This window comes from Fringilla coelebs (genome assembly GCF_963513975.1).
Source record: "Fringilla coelebs genome assembly, chromosome: 35".
Taxonomy (NCBI): Eukaryota; Metazoa; Chordata; class Aves; order Passeriformes; family Fringillidae; genus Fringilla; species Fringilla coelebs.
In genome coordinates this window covers 157,986-183,613 of record NC_140061.1, presented here as the reverse complement: position 1 = coordinate 183,613, position 25,628 = coordinate 157,986, and the positions used below count along the sequence as shown (strand labels likewise).

General features: G+C 45.7%; 1 protein-coding gene across 1 annotated transcript in view; it reads left to right on the top strand.

The window, feature by feature from the left end:
* Positions 1-25,628, top strand: part of LOC311164706 (sodium/glucose cotransporter 2-like) — a gene marked incomplete at both ends in the record, with an annotated part of 55,933 nt that overhangs the window by 25,576 nt on the left and 4,729 nt on the right. Inside the window, 4 exons of the mRNA XM_084224269.1 lie at positions 2,448-2,549; positions 3,779-3,845; positions 9,033-9,248; positions 17,863-17,962. Coding sequence (XP_084080395.1) covers positions 2,448-2,549; positions 3,779-3,845; positions 9,033-9,248; positions 17,863-17,962 — 485 coding nt within the window. The remainder of the gene's footprint in view (positions 1-2,447; positions 2,550-3,778; positions 3,846-9,032; positions 9,249-17,862; positions 17,963-25,628) is intronic.

Here is a 25,628-nt window from a genome sequence, read left to right as displayed (position 1 = left end):
GGCGGGGATAAAGATGGGGGCGGGGCTACAGATGGGAGGGGTGGGGTCACAGATGGGAGGGGGCGGGGTCACAGATGGGAGGGGGCGGGGCCACAGATGGGATGGGGCGGCGCTACAGATAGGAGGGGCGGGGCTACAGATGGGATAGGGCGGGGTTACGGATGGGAGGGGGCGGGGCCACAGGTGGGATGGGGGCGGGGCCACAGCACCTCCTGATCGCCGGCAGGTCAGGAGGCGGGGCCACAGATGGGATGGGGCGGGGCTAGAGCTGGGATGGGCGGGGCTACAGATAGGAGGGGGCGGGGCTACAGATGGGAGGGGGCGAGGCTACAGATGGGAGGGGGCGGGGCTACAGATGGGATGGGGGAGGGGTCACAGATGGGAGGGGGCGGGGCTACAGATGGGAGGGGGCGGGGCTACAGATGGGAGGTGGGCGGGGCTACAGATGGGAGGGGGTGGGGTCACAGATGGGATGGGGGGATGGGACACACCTGGGTGGGGGGAGGGGCACCTGGGCCACACCTGGGCACACCTGGGGACAACTGGGACACACCTGGGAGGGGGGAGAGGACACACCTGGAACACACCTGGGACACACCTGGAATGGGGGAGGGGCACCTGGGGACACCTGGGACACACCTGGGACACACCTGAGATACACCTGGGGACATCTTGCACACACCTGGGGACACACCTGGGGACACCTGGGGACACACCTGGGGACACCTGGGGACACCTGGGGACACCTGGGGACAACTGGGACACACCTGGGAGGGGGGAGAGGACACACCTGGAACACACCTGGGACACACCTGGAATGGGGGAGGGGCACCTGGGGACACCTGGGACACACCTGGGGACACCTGGGGACACACCTGGGGACACCTGGGGACACACCTGGGGACACCTGGGCACACCTGGGGACACCTGGGCACACCTGGCACGGGTGAGGGACAGGTGAGCTCAGGTGAGGTCACCTGGCACAGGTGGGACCCCAAATTTGGGCTCCCAGGTGACCTTGAAGGACCCAAATTGACCTTGAAGGACCCAAATTTGGGGTTCCTGACCTCCAAACGACCCCGAATTTTTTTGGGGTGACCTCAGGTGACCTCAGGTGACCCCAGGTGACCTCACCTGTCCGGGTGACCTCATGAATCCAAATCTGGGCTATTTTTGGTGCCCAAAACCCCCAAATTTTGGTGTCCAGGTGACCTTGAAGGACCCAAATTTGGGGTTCCTGACCTCCAAACGACCCCGAATTTTTTGGGGGTGACCTCAGGTGACCTCAGGTGACCTCAGGTGACCTCACCTGTCCAGGTGACCTCAAGAATCCAAATCTGGGCTATTTTTGGTGCCCAAGAACCCCAAATTTTGGTGTCCAGGTGACCTTGAAGGACCCAAATTTGGGGTTCCTGACCTCCAAACGACCCCGAATTTTTTTGGGGTGACCCCAGGTGACCCCAGGTGACCTCACCTGTGTCTCACCTGTGCAGGCTGTGGGTGGTGGCCATGGTGGGGCTGAGCCTGGCCTGGGGCTGTCCCAGGTGACCTTGAAGGACCCAAATTTGGTGTCCAGGTGACCTTGAAGGACCCAAATTGACCTTGAAGGACCCAAATTTGGGGTTCTGGAGCTCCTGGAGATCCCAAATTTTTTTGGGGTGACCCCAGGTGACCCCAGGTGACCTCACCTGTCCCTCACCTGTCCAGGTGACCTCGAGAATCCCAAATTTGAGGTTCTCAGCTCCCAAATTTGGGCTCTAGGTGACCTTGAAGGACCCAAATTTGGGGTTCTGCAGCTCCTGGAGATCCCAAATTTTTTGGGGGTGACCCCAGGTGACCCTAGGTGACCTCAGGTGACCTCACCTGTGTCTCACCTGTGCAGGCTGTGGGTGGTGGCCATGGTGGGGCTGAGCCTGGCCTGGCGCTGCCCCAGGTGACCTTGAAGGACCCAAATTGACCTTGAAGGACCCAAATTTGGGGTTCTGGAGCTCCTGGAGATCCCAAATTTTTTGGGGGTGACCTCAGGTGACCTCAGGTGACCTCACCTGTCCAGGTGACCTCAAGAATCCCAAATTTGAGGTTCTCAAGTGCCCCAAACCCCCAAATTTTGGTGTCCAGGTGACCTTGAAGGACCCAAATTTGGGGTTCCTGACCTCCAAACGACCCCGAATTTTTTTGGGGTGACCCCAGGTGACCCCGGGTGAGCTCAGGTGACCTCACCTGTCCCTCACCTGTCCCTCACCTGTCCAGGTGACCTCGAGAGACCCAAATTTGAGGTTCTCAAGTGCCCCAAAACCCCCAAATTTTGGTGTCCAGGTGACCTTGAAGGACCCAAATTGACCTTGAAGGACCCAAATTTGGGGTTCCTGACCTCCAAACGACCCCGAATTTTTTTGGGGTGACCCCAGGTGACCTCAGGTGACCTCACCTGTCCCTCACCTGTGCAGGCTGTGGGTGGTGGCCATGGTGGGGCTGAGCCTGGCCTGGCTGCCGGTGGTGGAGGCGGCGCGGGGGGGGCAGCTCTTCGACTACATGCAGGCGCTGGCCTCGTACCTGGCGCCGCCCGTGGCCGCCGTCTTCTGCCTGGCCGTGTTCGTGCCGCGCGTCAACGAGCCCGTGAGTGCACCTGGGCACACCTGGGCACACCTGGGCACACCTGGGCACACCTGGGCACACCTGGGCACACCTGGGGGCACCTAGGCACACCTGGGATAGACCTGGAATCCATTGGGACACACCTGGGCACACCTGGGCACACCTGGGCACACCTGGGATACACCTGGGCACACCTGGGATCCATTGGGATACACCTGGGCACACCTGGGCACACCTGGGCACACCTGGGCACACCTGGGCACACCTGGGGGGAGGGGCCTCGTACCTGGCGCCGCCCGTGGCCGCCGTCTTCTGCCTGGCCGTGTTCGTGCCGCGCGTCAACGAGCCCGTGAGTGCACCTGGGCGCACCTGGGCACACCTGGGGGCACCTGGGATACACCTGAGATACACCTGAGGGGGGTTAAAGTGGGTTTGGGGCACACCTGGGGGCACCTGGGCACACCTAGGATAGACCTGGGATCCATTGGGACACACCTGGGGGCACCTGGGCACACCTGGGATAGACCTGGGCACACCTGGGCGCACCTGGGGGCACCTAGGCACACCTGGGCACAGCTGGGATACACCTGGGCACACCTGGGCACAGCTAGGATCCATTGGGGCACACCTGGGATACACCTGGGGGGCTTAAAGGGGGTTTGGGGCACACCTGGGCACACCTGGGCACACCTGGTGGCACCTAGGCACACCTAGGATAGACCTGGGATCCATTGGGACACACCTGGGCACACCTGGGCACACCTGAGATACACCTGGGATACACCTGGGCACACCTGGGCACACCTGAGATACACCTGGGCACACCTGGGGGCACCTGGGATACACCTGGGCACACCTGAGATACACCTGGGCACACCTGGGATACACCTGAGCACACCTGGGGGCACCTGGGCACACCTGGGATACCCCTGGGCACACCTGGAATCCATTGGGACACACCTGGGATACACCTGAGGGGGTTTAAAGGGGGTTTGGGGCACACCTGGGCACACCTGGGCACACCTGGTGGCACTTAGGCACACCTGGGATAGACCTAGGATCCATTGGGACACACCTGGGAACACCTGGGCACACCTGAGATACACCTGGGCACACCTGGGCACACCTGGGCACACCTGGGCACACCTGGGCACACCTGGGGGCACCTGGGGGGAGGGGCCTCGTACCTGGCGCCGCCCGTGGCCGCCGTCTTCTGCCTGGCCGTGTTCGTGCCGCGCGTCAACGAGCCCGTGAGTGCACCTGGGCGCACCTGGGCACACCTGGGGGCACCTGGGGGCACCTGGGCACACCTGGGCACACCTGGGCACACGTGGGATCCATTGGGATACACCTGAGATACACCTGGGGGCACCTGGATACACCTGGATACACCTGGGCACACCTGGGGGCACCTGGGGGCACCTGGGATCCATTGGGGCACACCTGAGATACACCTGAGGGGGTTAAAGTGGGTTTGGGGCACACCTGGGCACACCTGGGCACACCTGGGGGCACCTGGGATCCATTGGGACACACCTGGGAAACACCTGGGGGGGTTTAAAGTGGCTTTAGGGCACACCTGGTGGCACCTAGGCACACCTGGGATAGACCTGGGATGCACCTGGGCACACCTGGGCACATCTGGGATAGACCTGGGATGCATTGGGACACACCTGGGATCCATTAGGGCACACCTGGGCACACCTGGGTGGGGTTTAAAATGGATTTGGGGCACACCTGGGGCACCTGGAATACACCTGGGCACACCTGAGGGGGGTTAAAAGGGGTTTGGGGCACACCTGGAGGGGTTTGGGGCACACCTGGAGGGGTTTGGGGCACACCTGGGCACACCTGGGATCCATTGGGACACACCTGGGCACACCTGGGGGCACCTGGGGGCACTTGGGATCCATTGGGATACACCTGGGCACACCTGGGCACACCTGGGCACACCTGGGCACACCTGGGCACACCTGGGATCCATTGGGACACACCTGGGCACACCTGGGGGCACCTGGGGGCACTTGGGATCCATTGGGATACACCTGGGCACACCTGGGCACACCTGAGCACACCTGGGCACACCTGGGCACAACTGAGCACACCTGGGCACACCTGGGCACACCTGGGATGCACCTGGGCACACCTGGGCACACCTGGGCACACCTGAGCACACCTGGGCACACCTGGGCACACCTGGGCACACCTGGGCACACCTGGGGGGAGGGGCCTCGTACCTGGCGCCGCCCGTGGCCGCCGTCTTCTGCCTGGCCGTGTTCGTGCCGCGCGTCAACGAGCCCGTGAGTGCACCTGGGCACACCTGGGCACACCTGGGGGCACCTGGGGGCACCTGGGCACAGCTAGGCTCACCTGGGATACACCTGGGTGCACCTGAGATACACCTGGGCACACCTGGGCACACCTGGGATACACCTGGGATAGACCTGGGCACACCTGGGCACACCTGGGATAGACCTGGGCACACCTGAGCACACCTGGGCACACCTGGGCACACCTGGGATAGACCTGGGCACACCTGAGCACACCTGGGCACACCTGGGCACAGCTGGGATAGATCTGGGCTTCACCTGGGCACACATGGGATCCATTGGGATACACCTGGGCACACCTGGGAAACACCTGGGCACACCTGGGCACACCTGGGGGCACCTGGGCACACCTGGGCAAACCTGAGATACACCTGGGGGCACCTGGGCACACCTGGGAGGGGTTAAAGAGGGTTTGGGGCACACCTGGGCACACCTGGGGGGGTTAAAGTGGGTTTGGGGCACACCTGGGCACACCTGGGGGGGTTTAGAGGGGGTTTGGGGCACACCTGCGGGCACCTGGGCACACCTGGGTGGGGTTAAAGGAGGTTTGGGGCACACCTGGAGGGGTTTGGGGCACACCTGGGCACACCTGGAGGCACCTGAGGGGGGTTAAAGGAGGTTTGGGGCACACCTGGGCACACCTGGGCACACCTGGGCACACCTGGGAGGGGATTCGGGAGGAATTTGGGGCTCAAGGTGACCCCAAAACCCCCCAAAAATTTCCCCCCAAAATGCCCCAAATTTCCCATCCCACTGCCCCAAAATGCCCAAAAATGCCCCAAAATTCCCCAAATTTGGGGCTCCCGAGCATCCAGGTGACCCCAAAACCCCCAAATTTCCCCTCGAAACGACCCCAAAACTGCCAAATTTTAACCCCAAAACTGCCAAATTTTAACCCTAAAAATGCCAAATTTTGACCCCAAATCCCCCAAATTTCCCCTAAAAACGACCCCAAAAAATCTCAAATTTTAACCCTAAAAACGCCAAATTTTGACCCAAACCCCCCAAATTTTCACTTTTAAGGTCCCAAATTTTGGGTCTCGGGTGCTCAGGTGACCCCAAAACCCCCAAATTTCCCCTCGAAACGACCCCAAACCGCCAAATTTTAACCCTAAAAACGCCAAATTCTGACCCCAAAACCCCCAAATTTCCCCTAAAAATGACCCCAAATCCCCCAAATCCCCCAAATTTCCCCTAAAAATGACCCCCAAACCCCCAAATTTCCACCCAAACCCCCCAAATTTCGGCTCCGAGTGACCCCAAAACCCCCAAATTTTCCCCAAAACCCTCAAATTTTAACCCTTAAAATGCCAAATGTTCACCCAAAATCCCCCAAATTTCCCCTTGAAATGACCCAAAAAACCTTCCAAATTTTAACCCTTAAAATGCCAAATTTTCACCTTAAAACCCCCAAATTTCCCCTAAAAACGACCCCAAAACCCCCAAATTTTGGGTCTCGGGTGCTCAGGTGACCCCAAAACCCCCAAATTTCCACCCCAAACCCCCCAAATTTAAACCCTAAACCCGCCAAATTTTCACCCAAAAATCCCCCAAATTTCCCCTAAAAACGACCCCAAAAATCTCAAATTTTAACCCTAAAACGCCAAATTTTGACCCAAACCCCCCAAATTTTCACTTTAAAGGTCCCAAATTTTGGGTCTCGGGTGCTCAGGTGACCCCAAAACCCCCAAATTTCCACCCTAAAACCCCCAAATTTTAACCCTTAAACCGCCAAATTTTGACCCCAAATCCCCCAAATTTCCCCTGGAAACGACCCCAAATCCCCCAAATTTTCATCCAAACCCCCAAATTTCAGCTTCGAGTGACCCCAAAACCCCCAAATTTTGGGTCTCGGGTGCTCAGGTGACCCCAAAACCCCAAATTTCTCCCCTAAACGACCCCAAAACCCCCAAATTTTAAACCTAAAAATGCCAAATTTTGACCCCAAAACGCCCAAATTTCCCCTAAAAACGACCCCAAAACCCCCAAATTTTCCCCCCAAAACCCCCAAATTTCGGCTTCGAGTGACCCCAAAACCCCCAAATTTTAACCCTTAAAATGCCAAATGTTCACCCAAAAATCCCCCCAAAAACCCCAAATTTTAACCCTTAAAATGCCAAATTTTGACCACGAAACCCCCAAATTTCCCCTAAAAACGACGCCAAAACCCCCAAATTTTTGGGATTTTTTCCCGAATTCCCGTTTTTCCCCCCGAGGGCGCCTTCTGGGGGCTGCTGGGGGGTCTGGGGCTGGGCCTGGCCCGGTTGATCCCCGAATTTGGGGCTCCCAGGTGACCCCAAAACCCCCAAATTTCCCCTGGAAACGACCCCAAAACCCCCGAATTTTAACCCTAAAAACGCCAAATTTTGACCCCAAACCCCCCAAATTTCGCCTAAAAATGACCCCAAAACGCCCAAATTTTCCCCAAAACTCCCCAAATTTTAACCCTTAAAATGCCAAATGTTCACCCCAAATTTCCCCTTGAAATGACCTCAAAAACCCCCAAATTTTAACCATTAAAATGCCAAATTTTCACCTTAAAACCCCAAAATTTCCCCTAAAAATGACCCCAAAACGCCCAAATTTCCACCCAAGCCCCAAATTTCGGCTTCGGGTGACCCCAAAACCCCCAAATTTTGGGTCTCGGGTGCTCAGGTGACCCCAAAACCCCCAAATTTCCCCTTGAAACGACCCCAAAACCGCCAAATTTTAACCCTAAAAACGCCAAATTTTGACCCCAAATCTCCCAAATTTCCCCTAAAAAACGACCCCAAACCCCCCAAATCTTCACCCAAAACCCCCAAATTTCGGCTTCGAGTGACCCCAAAACCCCCAAATTTTCGGTCTCGGGTGCTCAGGTGACCCCAAAACCCCCAAATTTCCGCCCTAAAATCCTCAATTTTTAACCCTTAAACCGCCAAATTTTGACCTCAAATCCCCCAAATTTCCCCTAAAAACGACCCCAAAACCCCCAAATTTTGACCCCGAATCCCCCAAATTTCGGCTTCGAGTGACCCCAAAACCCCCAAATTTTGGGTCTCGGGTGCTCAGGTGACCCCAAAACCCCCAAATTTTCCCCCAAATCCCCCAAATTTCGGCTTCGAGTGACCCCAAAACCCCCAAATTTTGGGCCTCGGGTGCTCAGGTGACCCCAAAACCCCCAAATTTCCCCTTGAAACGACCCCAAAACCCCCAAATTTTAACCCTAAAAACGACAAATTTTGACCCCAAATCCCCCAAATTTCCCCTAAAAACGACCCCAAAACCCCCAAATTTTCACTTTAAAGGTCCCAAATTTCGGCTTCGATTGACCCCAAAACCCCCAAATTTTGGGTCTCGGGTGCTCAGGTGACCCCAAAACCCCCAAATTTCCCCTCGAAACGACCCCAAAACCGCCAAATTTTAACCCTAAAACCGCCAAATTTTCACCCTAAAACGCCCAAATTTCCCCTAAAAACGACCCCAAAACCTCCAAATTTTCACCCCAAACCCCCAAATTTCGGCTTCGAGTGACCCCAAAACCCCCAAATTTTAACCCTTAAAATGCCAAATGTTCATCCCAAATCCCCCAAATTTTCCCTTGAAACGACCCCAAACCCGCCAAATTTTAACCCTAAAAATGCCGAATTTTCACCCTAAAACGCCCAAATTTCCCCTAAAAACGACCCCAAAAATCTCAAATTTTAACCCTAAAACCACCAAATTTTGACCCAAAACCCCCAAATTTTCACTTTAAAGGTCCCAAATTTTGGGTCTCGGGTGCTCAGGTGACCCCAAACCCCCAAATTTCCACCCCAAAATCCCCAATTTTTAACCCTTAAACCGCCAAATTTTCACCCTAAACCGCCCAAATTTCCCCTAAAAACGACCCCAAAACCCCCAAATTTTCACCCCAAACCCCAAATTTCGGCTTCGAGTGACCCCAAAACCCCCAAATTTTAACCCTTAAAATGCCAAATGTTCACCCAAAAATTCCCCCAAAAACCCCAAATTTTAACCCTAAAAATGCCAAATTTTCACCTTAAAACCCCCAAATTTCGCCTAAAAACCCCCAAATTTTTGGGATTTTTGGGATTTTTTCCCGAATTCCCGTTTTTTCTCCCCGAGGGCGCCTTCTGGGGGCTGCTGGGGGGTCTGGGGCTGGGCCTGGCCCGGCTGATCCCCGAGATCCTGCTGGGCTCGGGCTCGTGCGGGAGCCCTGGGCGCTGCCCGGCGCTGCTCTGCGGGCTGCACTACCTGCACTTCGCCGTGCTGCTCTTCCTGCTCACCTGCGGCATCGTCCTGGGCGTGTCCCTCTGCCACCCGGCCATCCCCAGGGTCCACGTGAGTGCCAAAAAAAATTGGGAATTTTTTGGGAATTTTTTGGGAATTTTTCCGGGGAGAAACGGGGGAGAAACGGCGAAAAAACGGCGAAAAACGAGCGAAAAACGGCCCCGAAATGAGCCCAAATTGGCCTCCAAATGAGCCCAAATTGGCCCAAACTGAGATTGGAGAGTTTGAGAATTTTTGGGGATTTTTTTGGATTTTTGGGAATTTTTTGGGAATTTTTTGGCAATTTTTCCAGGGAAAATTGGGGAAAAACGGCGAAAAAATGGCGAAAAATGGACCTGAAATGAGGGGAAATTGGCCCCAAAATGAGCCCAAAATGAGCCCAAAATGGAGAAAACTGAGAGTGGAGAGTTCTGGAATTTTGGGGAATTTTTTGGGAATTTTTTGGAATTTTTGGGAATTTTTTGGGAATTTTTGGGTGAATTTTGGAGGGAAAACGGTGAAAAAATGGCGAAAACTGAGCTCAAAATGGGGGAAAATTGGCCCCAAAATGAGCCCAAAATGAGCCCAAAATGGCCCAAACTGAGATTGGAGAATATGGGAATTTTTGGGGATTTTTTTGGAATTTTTGGAAATTTTTTGGAATTTTTTGGAATTTTTTTGGAATTTTTGGGTGAATTTTGGAGGGAAAATGGTGAAAAAATGGCCAAAAATGGCCAAAAACGAGCTCAAAATGAGGGAAAATTGGCACCAAAAAAAGCCCAAAATGGAGAAAACTGAAATTGGAGAGTTTGGGAATTTTGGGAATTTTTGGGGAATTTTTTGGGAATTTTTGGGGAATTTTGGGGGAAATTTTTTTGATTTTTTGGGAATTTTTTGGGAATTTTTTTTTAATTTTTGGGAATTTTGGCGGAATTTATGGGAAAATTTTGGGGAATTTTTTTTGGAATTTCTTTTTGGATTTTTGGGAATTTTGGGGAATTTTATGGGAATTTTTAGGGATTTTTTTTTTTGGGAATACTTTTGGAAATGTGGGGAATTTTATTGGGAATTTTGGGGAATTTTTTTGGAATTTTTGGGGTATATTTTGAGGAATTTTTGGGGAATTTTTTTGGTATTTTGGGGAAATCTTTGAGGAATTTTTTTTGGATTTTTGGGGGGATTTTTTGGGGAATTTTTGGGAATTTTTGGGAATTTTGGGGGAATTTTTTGGGGGAAATTTTGGGGATTTTTTTATTTTTTGGGATTTTTTGGGGAATTTTTTTTTTAATTTTGGGAAATTTTTTGGGATTTTTTGGGGATTTTTGCGGAATTTTTGGGATTTTTAAAAAATGTTTTGGAAATTTTGGGGGAATTTTTTGGGGAATTTTTGGGAATTTTTGGGGTGAATTTTTTTGGGATTTTTTTGTGGAACTTTTGGGGAATATTTGGGGAATTTCTGGGAATTTTTTTTTATTTTGGGGGAATTTTTTAGGACTTTTTGGGGGAATTTTGGGGAGCTTTTTGGGAATTTGGGGGAATATTTGGGAATTTTTTGAGGAATTTTTTGGGAATTTTTTTTGGAATTTTGGGGGAATTTTTGGGAATTTTGAGGGATTTTTTTGGGGGAATATTTGGGGAATTTTGGGGAATCTTTTTGGGAATTTTTGGGAATTTGGGGGGAATTTTTTTGGGAATTTTTAGGGAATTTTTTTTGGAAATTTTGGGATTTTTTTTTAATTTTTAGGGATTTTTTTTAAAATTTTTTAGGAATTTTTGGGAATATTTGGGGAATATTTGGGGAATTTTGGGGAATATTTTTGGGAATTTTTGGGGATGTTTTTGGGAATTTTTTGGAAATTTTTGGGGAAATTTTGGGGAGAATTTTTTGAGGAATTTTTTTTTAATTTTTGGGAATTTTGGGGGGAATTTTGGGGGGAATTTTTTTGAATTATTTTTTAATTTTGGAGAATTTTGGGGGGAATTTTTGGGGAATTTTTTGGAAATTTTTTGGAAATTTTTTGGGGAAGTTTTTGGGGAATATTTTTGAGAATTTTTGGGGAATTTTGGGAGGAATTTTTGGGGAATTTTTTTGGCAAAATTTTTGGAATTTTTGGGGAAATTTTGGGGAATATTTGGGGAATTTTTTTGGTGAATTTTGGGTCGATTTGGGTGAATTTTAGGCGGATTTTGGTGAATTTTGGCCGCATTTCGGTCGATTTTTCCATTTCTGGGCTGATCTGGGCGGATTTTGGGCCAATTTTGGTGAATTTTGGGCAGATTTTGGTGAATTTTTTGTGAATTTTGGTGAATTTTGGGTGGATTTGGGGTGGATCTCTGTGAATTTTGGGCTGATTTTTGTGAATTTCGGTGAATTTTGGGCCGATTTTTGTGATTTTTTTGGTGCATTTTTGTGAATTTTGGGCCGATTTCGGTGAATTTTGGGCTGATTTTTGTGCATTTTGGTGAATTTTGGGCTGATTTGGGTGGATTTTAGTGCATTTTGGTGAATTTTGGGCCGATTCGGGTGGATTTTGGGCTGATTTTGGTGAATTTTGGGCTGAATTTTGTGCATTTTTGTGAATTTTGGGCTGAATTTTGTGCATTTTTGTGAATTTTGGGCAGATTTTTGTGAATTTCGGTGAATTTTGGGCTGATTTCGGTGAATTTTGGGCTGATTTCGGTGCAAAATTCTGTGAATTTTGGTGAATTTTGGGCTGGTTTTTGTAAATTTTTGTGAATTTTGGGGCCAATTTTTGTGAATTTCGGTGAATTTTGGGCTGATTTTTGTGCATTTGGGTGGATTTTGGGCCGATTTGGGCTGATTTTGGTGGATTTCAGTGGATTTTGGGCCGATTTTGGTGAATTTTGGGCCGATTTTCGTGGATTTTGGTGGATTTTGGGCCGGTTTTTGTGATTTTTTTGTGCATTTTTGTGAATTTTGGGCTGAATTCTGTGGATTTTGGTGAATTTTGGGCCAATTTGGGCTGATTTTGGTGAATTTCGGGGCCGATTTTTGTGATTTTTTGTGCATTTTGGTGGATTTTGGGCCGATTCGGGTGAATTTCTGTGAATTTTGGGCCGATTTTGGTGAATTTTGGTGGATTTTGGTGAATTTGGGGGGATTTTTGTGATTTTTGGTGCATTTTGGTGAATTTTGGGCCGATTTTTGTGATTTTTTGGTGAATTTTGTTGAATTTTGGGCCGATTTTTTGTGAATTTCGGTGAATTTTGGGCCGATTGGGGTGGATTTTGGGCTGATTTTTGTGGATTTGGGTGAATTTTGGTCCGAATTCAGCGGATTTCTGTGGATTTTGGGCTGAATTCAGTGGATTTGGGTAAATTTTGGTGTGAATTCAGTGGATTTTGGTGAATTTGGGCCAATTTTTATGAATTTTGGGCTGATATTTGTGAATTTTGGGCCGATTTTTGCGGATTTTGGGCCGATTTTTGCGGATTTTGGTGAATTTTGGGCCGATTTTGGTGAATTTGGGGCCGATTTTTGTGATTTTTTTGTGCATTTTGGTAAATTTTGGGCTGAATTCTGTGGATTTCTGTGAATTTGGGGCCGATTTTTATGATTTTTTGTGCATTTTGGTAAATTTTGGGCTGAATTCTGTGAATTTTTATGAATTTTGGTCTGAATTCTGTGAATTTTGGGCCGATTTTTTTGATTTTTAATGAATTTTGGGTGAATTTTGGGTGAATTTGGGTGTATTTGGGTGAATCCCCCCAGCTGCACAGGTTGGTGAATTTTGGTCTGAGTTCTGCAGATTTTAATGAATTTTGGTCTGAATTCAGTGGATTTTGGTGAATTTTGGGCTGATTTTGGTCGGAATTCTGTGGATTTTGGTGAATTTTGATCCGAATTCAGTGGATTTCAGTAAATTTTGGTCCGAATTCTGTGGATTTTGGTGACTTTGAGCTGATTTTTATGAATTTTGGTCTGAATTCTGTGGATTTGGGTAAATTTTGGTCCAAATTCTGTGGATTTTGGTGAATTTTGGTCGGAATTTGGTGAATTTTGGTCCGAATTCCGTGGATTTGGGTAAATTTTGGTCTGAATTCAGTGGATTTTGGTGACTTTGAGCTGATTTTTATGAATTTTGGTCCGAATTCCGTGGATTTGGGTAAATTTTGGTCCGAATTCCGTGGATTTGGGTGAATTTTGGTCGGAATTTGGTGAATTTTGGTCCAAATTCCGTGGATTTGGGTAAATTTTGGTCTGAATTCTGTGGATTTTGGTGAATTTGGGCAAATTTTTATGAATTTTGGTCCGAATTCTGTGAATTTTTATGAATGTTTGGGCTGAATTCTGTGGATTTCAGGCCGATTTTTGTGAATTTTGGGCCGAATTCTGTGAATTTTGGGCTGATTTTTTTGATTTTTCATGAATTTTGGGTGAATTTTGGGTGAATTTTGGCCGAATTCTGTGAATTTTTGTGAATTTTAGTCTGAATTCTGTGGATTTTGTTCTGAATTCTGTGAATTTTGGGCCGATTTTTTTGATTTTTAATGAATTTTGGGTGAATTTTGGGTGAATTTGGGTGTATTTTGGTGAATCCCCCCCAGCTGCACAGGTTGGTGAATTTTGGTCTGAATTCTGCGGATTTTGGTGAATTTTGGTCTGAATTCAGTGGATTTTGGTGAATTTTGGGCTGATTTTGGTCTGAATTCAGTGGATTTTGGTGAATTTTGGGCTGATTTTGGTCTGAATTCTGTGGATTTTGGTGAATTTTGATCCGAATTCAGTGGATTTCAGTAAATTTTGGTCCGAATTCTGTGGATTTTGGTGACTTTGAGCTGATTTTTATGAATTTTGGTCCGAATTCTGTGGATTTGGGTAAATTTTGGTCCAAATTTTGGTGAATTTTGGTGAATTTTGGTCGGAATTCTGTGAATTTTTGTGAATTTTGAGCTGATTTTTATGAATTTTGGTCGGAATTCAGTGGATTTGGGTGAATTCTGGGGTGATTTTTGTGATTTTTTTGTGCATTTTGATGATTTTTGGGCTGAATTTTGTGAATTTTGGTGAATTTTGGTCTGAATTCTGTGGATTTTGGTGAATTTGGGCCAATTTTTGTGAATTTTGGTCGGAATTCTGTGGATTTCTGTGAATTTTGGGCCAATTTTTGTATATTTTTATGAATTTTGGTCCAAATTCTGTGGATTTCAGGCCGATTTTTGTGAATTTTGGGCCGAATTCTGTGAATTTTGGGCTGATTTTTTGATTTTTTATGTATTTTGGGTCAATTTTGGCTGAATTTTGGCCGAATTCTGTGAATTTTTGTGAATTTTGGTCTGAATTCTGCGGATTTTGGGCCGATTTTTTTGATTTTTAATGAATTTTGGGTGAATTTTGGGTGAATTTGGGTGTATTTTGGTGAATCCCCCCAGCTGCACCGGTTGGTGAATTTTGGTCCGAATTCAGTGGATTTTGGTGAATTTTGGGGGGATTTTGGTGATTTTTTTGAGGCATTTTTGTGAATTTTGGGCTGAATTCTGTGGATTTTGGTGAATTTTGGGCAGATTTTTGTGAATTTCGGTGAATTTCGGGCTGATTTTTTTGAATTTTGGGCTGAACTTGGTGAATTTTGGGCTGATTCTGGGCTGATTTTTGCAGATTTTTATGAATTTTTGGGCCAAATTCTGTGGATTTTGGGCTGATTTTTTTTATATTTTGGTGAATTTTGGTGAATTTTGGGTGAATTTGGTTGGATTTTTTTTGTGCATTTTGCTGAATTTTGGGCCAATTCGGGTGGATTTTGAGCTGATTTTGGGACGATTTTTGCGTATTTTGGTGAATTTTGGTCTGAATTCGGTGAATTTCGGTGAATTTTAGTCTGAATTCTGCGGATTTTGGGCTGATTTTTTTATTTTTAATGGATTTTGGGCCAATTTTTATGAATTTTGGTCTGAATTCCGTGGATTTGGGTGAATTTTGGTCGGAATTTGGTGAATTTTGGTCCGAATTCCGTGGATTTGGGTAAATTTTGGTCCGAATTCCGTGGATTTTGGTGAATTTGGGCAAATTTTTATGAATTTTGGTCTGAATTCAGTGGATTTTGGGCTGATTTTTTTGATTTTTAATGAATTTTGGTCCGAATTCTGTGGATTTTGGTAAATTTTGGTCCGAATTTTGTGCATTTGGGAAAATTTTGGTCTGAATTCAGTGGATTTTGGTGAATTTGGGCCATTTTTTATGAATTTTGGTCCAAATTCAGTGGATTTTGGGCTGATTTTTTTGATTTTTTATGAATTTTGGTCCAAATTTTGTGAATTTTGGTGAATTTTGGTCCGAATTCAGCGGATTTTGGTGAATTTTGGTCTGAATTCTGCGGATTTTTATGAATTTTGGTCCAAATTCAGTGGATTTTGGTAAATTTTGGTCTGAATTGAGTGGATTTTTATGAATTTTGGTCTGAATTCTGTGCATTTGGGTAAATTTTGGTCCGAATTTTGTGAATTTTGGGTGAATTTCGGCCGAATTCTGTGAATTTTTGTGAATTTTAGTCTGAATTCTGTGGATTTTGTTCTGATTTCTGTGAATTTTGGGTTGATTTTTTTGATTTTTTGATTTTTAATGAATTTTGGGTGAATTTGGGGTGAATTTGGGTGTATTTGGTGCCTCCCCCCAGCTGCACCGGTTGGTGAATTTTGGTCTGAATTCTGCGGATTTTTATGAATTTTGGTCTGAATTCAGTGGATTTTGGTGAATTTTGGGCTGATTTTGGTCTGAATTCTGTGGATTTTGGTGAATTTTGATCCGAATTCAGTGGATTTCAGTAAATTTTGGTCCGAATTCTGTGGATTTTGGTGACTTTGAGCTGATTTTTATGAATTTTGGTCTGAATTCTGTGGATTTGGGTAAATTTTGGTCCGAATTCCGTGGATTTGGGTGAATTTTGGTCGGAATTTGGTGAATTTTGGTCAAATTCCGTGGATTTGGGTAAATTTTGGTCTGAATTCTGTGGATTTTGGTGAATTTGGGCAAATTTTAATGAATTTTGGTCTGAATTCAGTGGATTTTGGGCTGATTTTTTTGATTTTTAATGAATTTTGGTCCGAATTCTGTGGATTTTGGTAAATTTTGGTCCGAATTTTGTGCATTTGGGAAAATTTTGGTCTGAATTCAGTGGATTTTGGTGAATTTGGGCCATTTTTTATGAATTTTGGTCCAAATTCAGTGGATTTTGGGCTGATTTTTTTGATTTTTTATGAATTTTGGTCCAAATTTTGTGAATTTTGGTGAATTTTGGTCCGAATTCAGCGGATTTTGGTGAATTTTGGTCTGAATTCTGCGGATTTTTATGAATTTTGGTCCAAATTCAGTGGATTTTGGTAAATTTTGGTCTGAATTGAGTGGATTTTTATGAATTTTGGTCTGAATTCTGTGCATTTGGGTAAATTTTGGTCCGAATTTTGTGAATTTTGGGTGAATTTCGGCCGAATTCTGTGAATTTTTGTGAATTTTAGTCTGAATTCTGTGGATTTTGTTCTGATTTCTGTGAATTTTGGGTTGATTTTTTTGATTTTTTGATTTTTAATGAATTTTGGGTGAATTTGGGGTGAATTTGGGTGTATTTGGTGCCTCCCCCCAGCTGCACCGGTTGGTGAATTTTGGTCTGAATTCTGCGGATTTTTATGAATTTTGGTCTGAATTCAGTGGATTTTGGTGAATTTTGGGCTGATTTTGGTCTGAATTCTGTGGATTTTGGTGAATTTTGATCCGAATTCAGTGGATTTCAGTAAATTTTGGTCCGAATTCTGTGGATTTTGGTGACTTTGAGCTGATTTTTATGAATTTTGGTCTGAATTCTGTGGATTTGGGTAAATTTTGGTCCGAATTCCGTGGATTTGGGTGAATTTTGGTCGGAATTTGGTGAATTTTGGTCAAATTCCGTGGATTTGGGTAAATTTTGGTCTGAATTCTGTGGATTTTGGTGAATTTGGGCAAATTTTAATGAATTTTGGTCTGAATTCAGTGGATTTTGGGCTGATTTTTTTGATTTTTAATGAATTTTGGTCCGAATTCTGTGGATTTTGGTAAATTTTGGTCCGAATTTTGTGCATTTGGGAAAATTTTGGTCTGAATTCAGTGGATTTTGGTGAATTTGGGCCATTTTTTATGAATTTTGGTCCAAATTCAGTGGATTTTGGGCTGATTTTTTTGATTTTTTATGAATTTTGGTCCAAATTTTGTGAATTTTGGTGAATTTTGGTCCAAATTCCGCGGATTTGGGTAAATTTTGGTCCGAATTCAGTGGATTTTGGTGAATTTGGGCCAATTTTTATGAATTTTGGGCCAAATTCTGTGAATTTTTGTGAATTTCGGGCCGATTTTGGTCAATTTGGGCCGATTTTTGTGGAGTTTGGTGAATTTTGGGCTGAATTCTGTGAATTTTTTATGAATTTTGGTTCAAATTCTGTGGATTTTGGTGAATTTGGGCTGATTTTTATGAATTTTGGGCCAAATTCAGCGGATTTCGATGAATTTTGGGCTGATTTTTGTGCATTTCGGTGAATTTTGGGCCGAATTCTGTGGATTTTGGTCGGAATTCTGTGAATTTTGGGTTGATTTTTTTGATTTTTTGATTTTTAATGAATTTTGGGTGAATTTTGGGTGAATTTTGGGTGAATTTTGGTGAATTTGGGGTGAATTTGGGTGGATTTGGGTGCCTCCCCCCAGCTGCACCGTTTGGTGTTCCCGCTCCGGAACAGCCGCGAGCTCCGGATCGACCTCGACGCCCCCAAGGAGCCCCCGCAGGGCCCGGGGCTGCAGCTCGGAGGTGAGGGGGGAAAAAAACCCGAATTTGGGGAATTTTGGGGCAAAATCGGCCATTTTGGGGGGTCCTGGGGATTTGGGATCCAAATTTGGGAATTTTGGGTCGAAATTTGGGATTTTTGGGGTCTTTGGGATCCAAATTCGGGATTTTTGGGGTCGAAATTTGGGATTTTTGGGATTTTTGGGGTCGAAATTTGGGATTTTTGGGGGGTTCTGGGGAATTTTGGGGTCGAAATTTGGGATTTTTGGGATTTTCTGGGATCGAAATTTGGGATTTTTGGTGTTGAAATTCGGGATTTTGGTGTCTTTGGGATCCAAATTTGGGATTTTGGGGCCTTTGGGATCCAAATTTGGGATTTTTGGGGTTGAAATTTGGGATTTTGGGGCGTTTAGGATCCAATTTTTGGGGTTTTCGGGTCCAAATTTGGGATTTTTGGGGGGTTCTGGGGAATTTGGGGACCCAAATTTGGGATTTTGGGGTCTTTGGGATCCAAATTTGGGATTTTGGGATCCAAATTTGGGAATTTTGGGGTATTTGGGGTCGAAATTTGGGATTTTTGGGGTATTTGGGATGGAAATTTGGAAATTTTGGGGTTGAAAATTGGAATTTTAGGGACTTTAGGACCCAATTTTTGGGGGTTTGGGACCCAAATTTGGGATTTTTGGGGGGTTCTGGGGAATTTTGGGATCCAAATTTGGGAATTTTGGGAATTTTGGGGTTGAATTTTGGGGTATTGGGGTCTCATGGAACCAAATTTTGGGGTTTTGAGATCCAAATTTGGGATTTTTTGGGGGTTCTGGGGAATTTGGGGACCCAAATTTAGGGGTTTTGGGGTCGAAATTTGGGATTTTTGGGGTCTTTGGGATCCAAATTTGGGATTTTTGGGGTCGAAATTTGGGATTTTTGGGGTCTTTGGTGTCGAAATTTGGGATTTTTGGGGTCGAAATTTGGGATTTTTGGGGGGTTCTGGGGAATTTTGGGGTCGAAATTTGGGATTTTTGGGGGATTTTCTGGGATCGAAATTTGGGATTTTTGGTGTTGAAATTCGGGATTTTGGTGTCTTTGGGATCCAAATTTGGGATTTTGGGGCCTTTGGGATCCAAATTTGGGATTTTTGGGGTTGAAATTTGGGATTTTGGGGCGTTTAGGATCCAATTTTTGGGGTTTTCGGGTCCAAATTTGGGATTTTTGGGGGGTTCTGGGGAATTTGGGGACCCAAATTTGGCATTTTGGGGTCTTTGGGATCCAAATTTGGGATTTTGGGATCCAAATTTGGGATTTTTGGGATCTTTGGGGTCGAAATTTGGGATTTTTGGGGTATTTGGGATGGAAATTTGGGAATTTTGGGGTCGAAAATTGGAATTTTAGGGACTTTAGGACCCAATTTTTGGGGGTTTGTGACCCAAATTTGGGATTTTTGGGGGGTTCTGGGGAATTTTGGGATCCAAATTTGGGAATTTTGGGAATTTTGGGGTTGAATTTTGGGGTATTGGGGTCTCAGGGAACCAAATTTTGGGGTTTTGAGATCCAAATTTCGGATTTTTGGGGGGTTCTGGGGAATTTCGGGACCCAAATTTGGGAATTTTGGGGTCTTTGGGATGGAAATTTGGGATTTTGGGGGGATTTTTGGGGTATTTGAGATCCAAATTTGGGATTTTTGGGGTCGAAATTTGGGATTTTTGGGGTCTCAGGGACCCAAATTTGGGATTTTGGGGTCGAAATTTGAGATTTTTGGGATTTTCTGGGATCCAAATTTGGGATTTTTGGGGTCGAAATTTGGGAATTTTGGGGTCTTTGGGATCCAAATTTGGGAGTTTTGGGGTCGAAATTTGGGATTTTTGGGGTCTCTGGGACCCAAATTTGGGGGTTTTATGATCCAAATTTGGGATTTTTGGGGTTGAAATTTGGGATTTTGGGGTCTTTACGATCCAAATTTGGGATTTTTGGAGTCGGAATTTGGGATTTTTGGGGTCTTTGGGATCCAAATTTGGGATTTTTGGGGTCGAAATTTGGGATTTTTGGGGCCTTTAGGATCCAAATTTTGGGGTATTGGGATCCAAATTTGGGAATTTTGGGGTCGAAATTTGGGATTTTTTGGGGGTCCAGGAGAATTTGGGGACCCAAATTTGGGATTTTTGGGGTCTTTGGGATCCAAATTTGGGAATTTTGGGGTCTCTGGGATGGAAATTTGGGATTTTTGGGGGGTTCTGGGGAATTTTGGGATCGAAATTTGGGATTTTTGGGGTCTTTGGGATCCAAATTTGGGATTTTGGGGGTTGAAATTTGGGATTTTTGGGGTCTCAGGGATTGAAATCTGGGATTTTTGGGGGGTTCTGGGGAATTTTGGGATCCAAATTTGGGATTTTTGGGGTTGAAATTTGGGATTTTGGGGTTTTGGGGATCCAAATTTTGGGGGTTTGGGGGTATTTGGGGTCCAAATTGGGGATTTTGGGGGGTCCAGGAGAATTTGGGGACCCAAATTTGTGATTTTTGAGGTGGAAATTTGGGATCTTGGGGTCTCAGGAATCCAAATTTGGGATTTTTGGGGTTGAAATTTGGGATTTTGGGGTCTCAGGGACACCAAATTTGGGGCATTTTGGGTCAAAATTGGGGATTTTGGGGGGTCCCCGGGAATTTGGGGACCCGAATTTGGGAATTTTGGGGTCTCTGGGATCGAAATTTGGGAATTTTGGGGGGTCCAGGAGAATTTGGGGACCCAAATTTGGGATTTTTGGGGTCAAATTTGGGATTTTTGGATCTTTGGGATCCAAATTTGGGAATTTTGGGTCTCAGGGATCCAAATTTGGGATTTTTGGGGTTGACATTTGGGATTTTGGGGTCTTTGGGATCCAAAATTTGGGATTTTGGGACCCAAATTTGGGATTTTTGGGGGGTTCTGGGGAATTTGGGGATCCAAATTTGGGATTTTTGGGGTCAAAATTTGGGATTTGGGGGAATTTGGGATCCAAATTTGGGAATTTTGGGGTCGAAATTTGGGATTTTTGGGGTCTTTGGGATCCAAATTTGGGATTTTTGGGGTTGAAATTTGGGATTTTGGGACCCAAATTTGGGATTTTTGGGGTATTTGGGATCGAAATTTGGGATTTTTGGGGTCTCTGGGACCCAAATTTGGGGGTTTTGGGATCCAAATTTGGGATTTTTGGGGTCGAAATTTGCGATTTTTGGGATTTTCTGGGATCCAAATTTGGGGGTTTTGGGATCCAAATTTGGGGTTTTTGGGGTCGAAATTTGGGATTTTGACATCTTTGGGATCCAAATTTGGGATTTTTTGGGGGTCTGGAGAAATCTGGTGCCCGAAATTTTGGGGTTTTGGGATCCAAATTTGGGATTTTTGGGGTCTCAGGGACACCAAATTTGGGAATTTTGGGGTTGAAAATTGGGATTTTTGGGGGGTTCTGGGGAATTTTGGTACCCAAATTTGGGAATTTTGGGGTCTCTGGGATGGAAATTTGGGATTTTTGGGGAGTTCTGGGGAATTTCAGGATCGAAATTTTGGGGTTTTGGGGTCGAAATTTGGGATTCTGGGGTCTTTAGGATCCAAATTTGGGATTTTTGGGGTCTTTGGGGTTGGAAATTTGGGAATTTTGGAGGGTTCTGGGGAATTTCAGGATCCAAATTTGGGAATTTTGGGAGTCTCTGGGGTCGAAATTTGGGATTTTTGGAGTATTTGGGATGGAAATTTGGGATTTTTGGGGTTGAAATTTGGGATTTTGGGGCCTTTAGGATCCAAATTTTGGGGTATTGGGATCCAAATTTGGGAATTTTGGGGTCTTTGGGGTCGAAATTTGGGATTTTTTGGGGATCCAGGAGAATTTGGGGACCCAAATTTGGGATTTTTGGGGTCTTTGGGATCCAAATTTGGGAATTTTGGGGTCTCTGGGATGGAAATTTGGGATTTTTGGGGAGTTCTGGGGAATTTCAGGATCCAAATTTGGGATTTTCGGGTCGAAATTTGGGATTTTTGGGGTCTTTAGGATCCAAATTTGGGATTTTTGGGGTCTTTGGGGTTGGAAATTTGGGATTTTTGGAGGGTTCTGGGGAATTTCAGGATCCAAATTTGGGAATTTTGGGGTCTCTGGGATCGAAATTTGGGAATTTTGGGGTGTTTGGGATCCAAATTTGGGATTTTTGGGGTTGAAAATTGGGATTTTGGGGCCTTTGGGATCCAATTTTGGGGTTTTGGGATCGAAATTTGGGATTTTGGGGCCTTTGGGATCCAAATTCAGGATTTTTGGGGTCGAAATTTGGGATTTTTGGGGTCTTTGGGATCAAAATTGTGGATTTTGGGGTCTCAGGGACAGCAAATTTGGGGGTTTGGGGTCAAAATTGGGGATTTTGGGGGGTCCAGGAGAATTTGGGGACCTGAATTTGGGAATTTTGGGGTCAAAATTTGGGATTTTGGGGTCTTTGGGATCCAAATTTGGGATTTTGGGATCCAAATTTGGGATTTTTGGGGTATTTCAGGTGGAAATTTGGGGGTTTTGGGGTTGGAAATTGGGAATTTGGGGTCTCAGGGACACCAAATTTGGGATTTTGGAATCCAAATTTGGGAATTTTGGAGTTTTGGGGATCAAAAATTGGGGATTTTGGGGGGTCCTGAAGAATTTCAGACCCAAATTTGGGATTTTTGGGGTATTTGGAATCCAAATTTGGGATTTTTGGGGTTGAAATTTGGGATTTGGGAATCCAAATTTGGGATTTTTGGGATCTTTGGGATCCAAATTTGGGAGTTTTGGGGTTGAAATTCGGGATTTTGGGGCCTTTAGGATCAACATTTTGGGGTTTTGGGATCCGAATTTGGGTTTTTTGGGGATGAAATTTGGGATTTTTGGGATTTTCTGGGATTCAAATTTGGGATTTTGGGTCTTTGGGATGGAAATTTGGGATTTTTGGGGGGGTTTTGGGGTATTTGAGATCCAAATTTGGGATTTTTGGGGTCTCTGGGATCGAAATTTGGGATTTTTGGGGGAGTTCGGGGGAATTTGGGGACCCAAATTTGGGAATTTTGGGGCATTTGGGGTCAAAATTTGGGATTTTTGGGGTTGAAATTTGGGATTTTGGGGGTCTCTGGGATCCAAATTTGGGATTTTTGGGGTCTCAGGGATGGAAATTTGGGAATTTTGGGGGTGAAATTCGGGATTTTGGAGCCTTTAGGATCAAAATTGTGGGGTTTTGGGATCCAAATTTGGGATTTTTGGGGTTGAAATTTGGGATTTTGGGGCCTTTAGGATCCAAATTTTGGGGTTTTGGGATCCAAATTTGAGAATTTTGGGGTCTTTGGGGTCGAAAATTGGGATTTTGGAGTCTCAGGGACCCAAATTTGGGGTCTCTGGGATGGCAATTTGGGATTTCTGGGGGGTTCTGGGGAATTTTGGGACCCAAATTTGGGATTTTGGGGTCTTTGGGATCCAAATTTTGGGGTTTTGGGATCCACATTTGGGATTTTTGGGGTTTTTGGAATCGAAATTTGGGATTTTGGGTTTGAAATTTGGGATTTTTGGGGTATTTGGGACCCAAATTTGGGATTTTTGGGGTGGAATTTTGGGATTTTTGGGGTATTTGGGATCAAAATTGTGGATTTTGGGGTCTTTGGGATCCAAATTTGGGATTTTTGGGGTCTCGGGGATCCAAATTTGGGATTTTTGGGGTTGAAATTTGTAATTTTTGGGGTTGAAATTTGGGATTTTGGGGTCTCAGGGATCCAAATTTGGGGATTCTGGAATCCAAATTTGGGATATTTGGGGTCTTTGGGGTCGAAATTTGGGATTTTTGGGATCCAAATTTGGGATTTTTGGGGTCTCAGGGATCGAAATTTCGGATTTTTGGGGGGTTCTGGGGAATTTGGGGACCCAAATTTAGGGTTTTCGGGGTTGAAATTTGGGATTTTGGGGCCTTTAGGATCACAAATCTGGGATTTTGGGACCCAAATTTGGGAATTTGGGGTCTCAGGGATCGAAATTTGGGATTTTTGGGGTCGGAATTTGGGATTTTTGGGCATTTGGGATCCAAATTTGGGATTTTTGGGGTCAAAATTTGGGATTTTTGGGGTTGAAATTTGGGATTTTGGGGATTTTTTAGGATCCACATTTGGGATTTTTGGGGTATTTTGGGGTTTTGAGGTCTCAGGGAACCAAATTTGGGGGTTTTGGGATCCAAATTTGGGATGTTTGGGTTCAAAATTTGGGATTTTGGGGGGTCCTGGAGAATTTGGGACCCAACTTTGGGATTTTTGGGGTTGAAAATTGGGATTTTGGGGCCTTTAGGATCCAAATTTTTGGGTTTTGGGATCCAAATTTGGGGATTTTGGGGTCTTTGGGGTCAAAATTTGGGATTTTGGGGGTTCTGGGGAATTTTGGGATCCAAATTTGGGAATTTTGGGGTCTCTGGGATGGAAATTTGGGAATTTTGGGGTATTTGGGATCCAAATTTGGGATTTTTGGAGCAGAATTTTGGGATTTTGGGGTCTCAGGGACCCAAATTTGGGGGTTTTGGGGTCGAAATTTGGGATTTTGGGACCCAAATTTGGGATTTTTGGGGTATTTGGGATCGAAATTTGGGATTTTTGGGGGGTTCTGGGGAATTTGGGATCCAAATTTGGGATTTTTGGGGTTGAAATTTGGGATTTTGGGGTCTCAGGGACTCAAATTCTGGGGTTTTGGGACCCAAATTTGGGATTTTTGGGGTATTTGGGGTCGAAATTTGGGATTTTTGGGGGGTCCAGGGGAATTTGGGGTCAAAATTTGGGGTTTTGGGGTTCTCAGGGATCGAAATTTGGGATTTTTTGGGGGTTCTGGGGAATTTTGGGATCGAAATTTGGGATTTTTGGGGTCGAAATTTGGGATTTTGGGGGGGATTTTGGGGGCATTTTTGGAGTATTTGAGATCCAAATTTGGGATTTTTGGGGTGTTTGGGATCCAAATTTGGGATTTTTAGGGTTGAAATTTGGGATTTTGGGGTCTCAGGGACACCAAATTTGGGGCATTTTGGGTCAAAATTGGGGATTTTGGGGGGTCCTGGGGATTTGGGGATCCAAATTTGGGAATTTTGGGGTCTCTGGGATCGAAATTTGGGAATTTTGGGGGGTTCAGGAGAATTTGGGGACCCGAATTTGGGATTTTTGGGGTCAAATTTGGGATTTTTGGATCTTTGGGATCCAAATTTGGGAATTTTGGGTCTCAGGGATCCAAATTTGGGATTTTTGGGGTTGACATTTGGGATTTTGGGGTCTCTGGGATCCAAAATTTGGGATTTTTTGGGGGTTCTGGGGAATTTGGGGACCCAAATTTGGGAATTTTGGGGTATTTGGGGTCAAAATTTGGGATTTTGGGGTCTTTGGGATCCAAACTTGGGATTTTTGGGGACGGATTTTGGGGTTTTGAGGTCTCAGGGAACCAAATTTGGGGGTTTTGGGATCCAAATTTGGGATGTTTGGGTTCAAAATTTGGGATTTTGGGGGGTCCTGGAGAATTTGGGACCCAAATTTGGGATTTTTGGGGTTGAAAATTGGGATTTTGGGGCCTTTAGGATCCAAATTTTTGGGTTTTGGGATCCAAATTTGGGGATTTTGGGGTCTTTGGGGTCAAAATTTGGGATTTTGGGGGTTCTGGGGAATTTGGGGACCCAAATTTAGGATTTTTGGGGTCGAAAT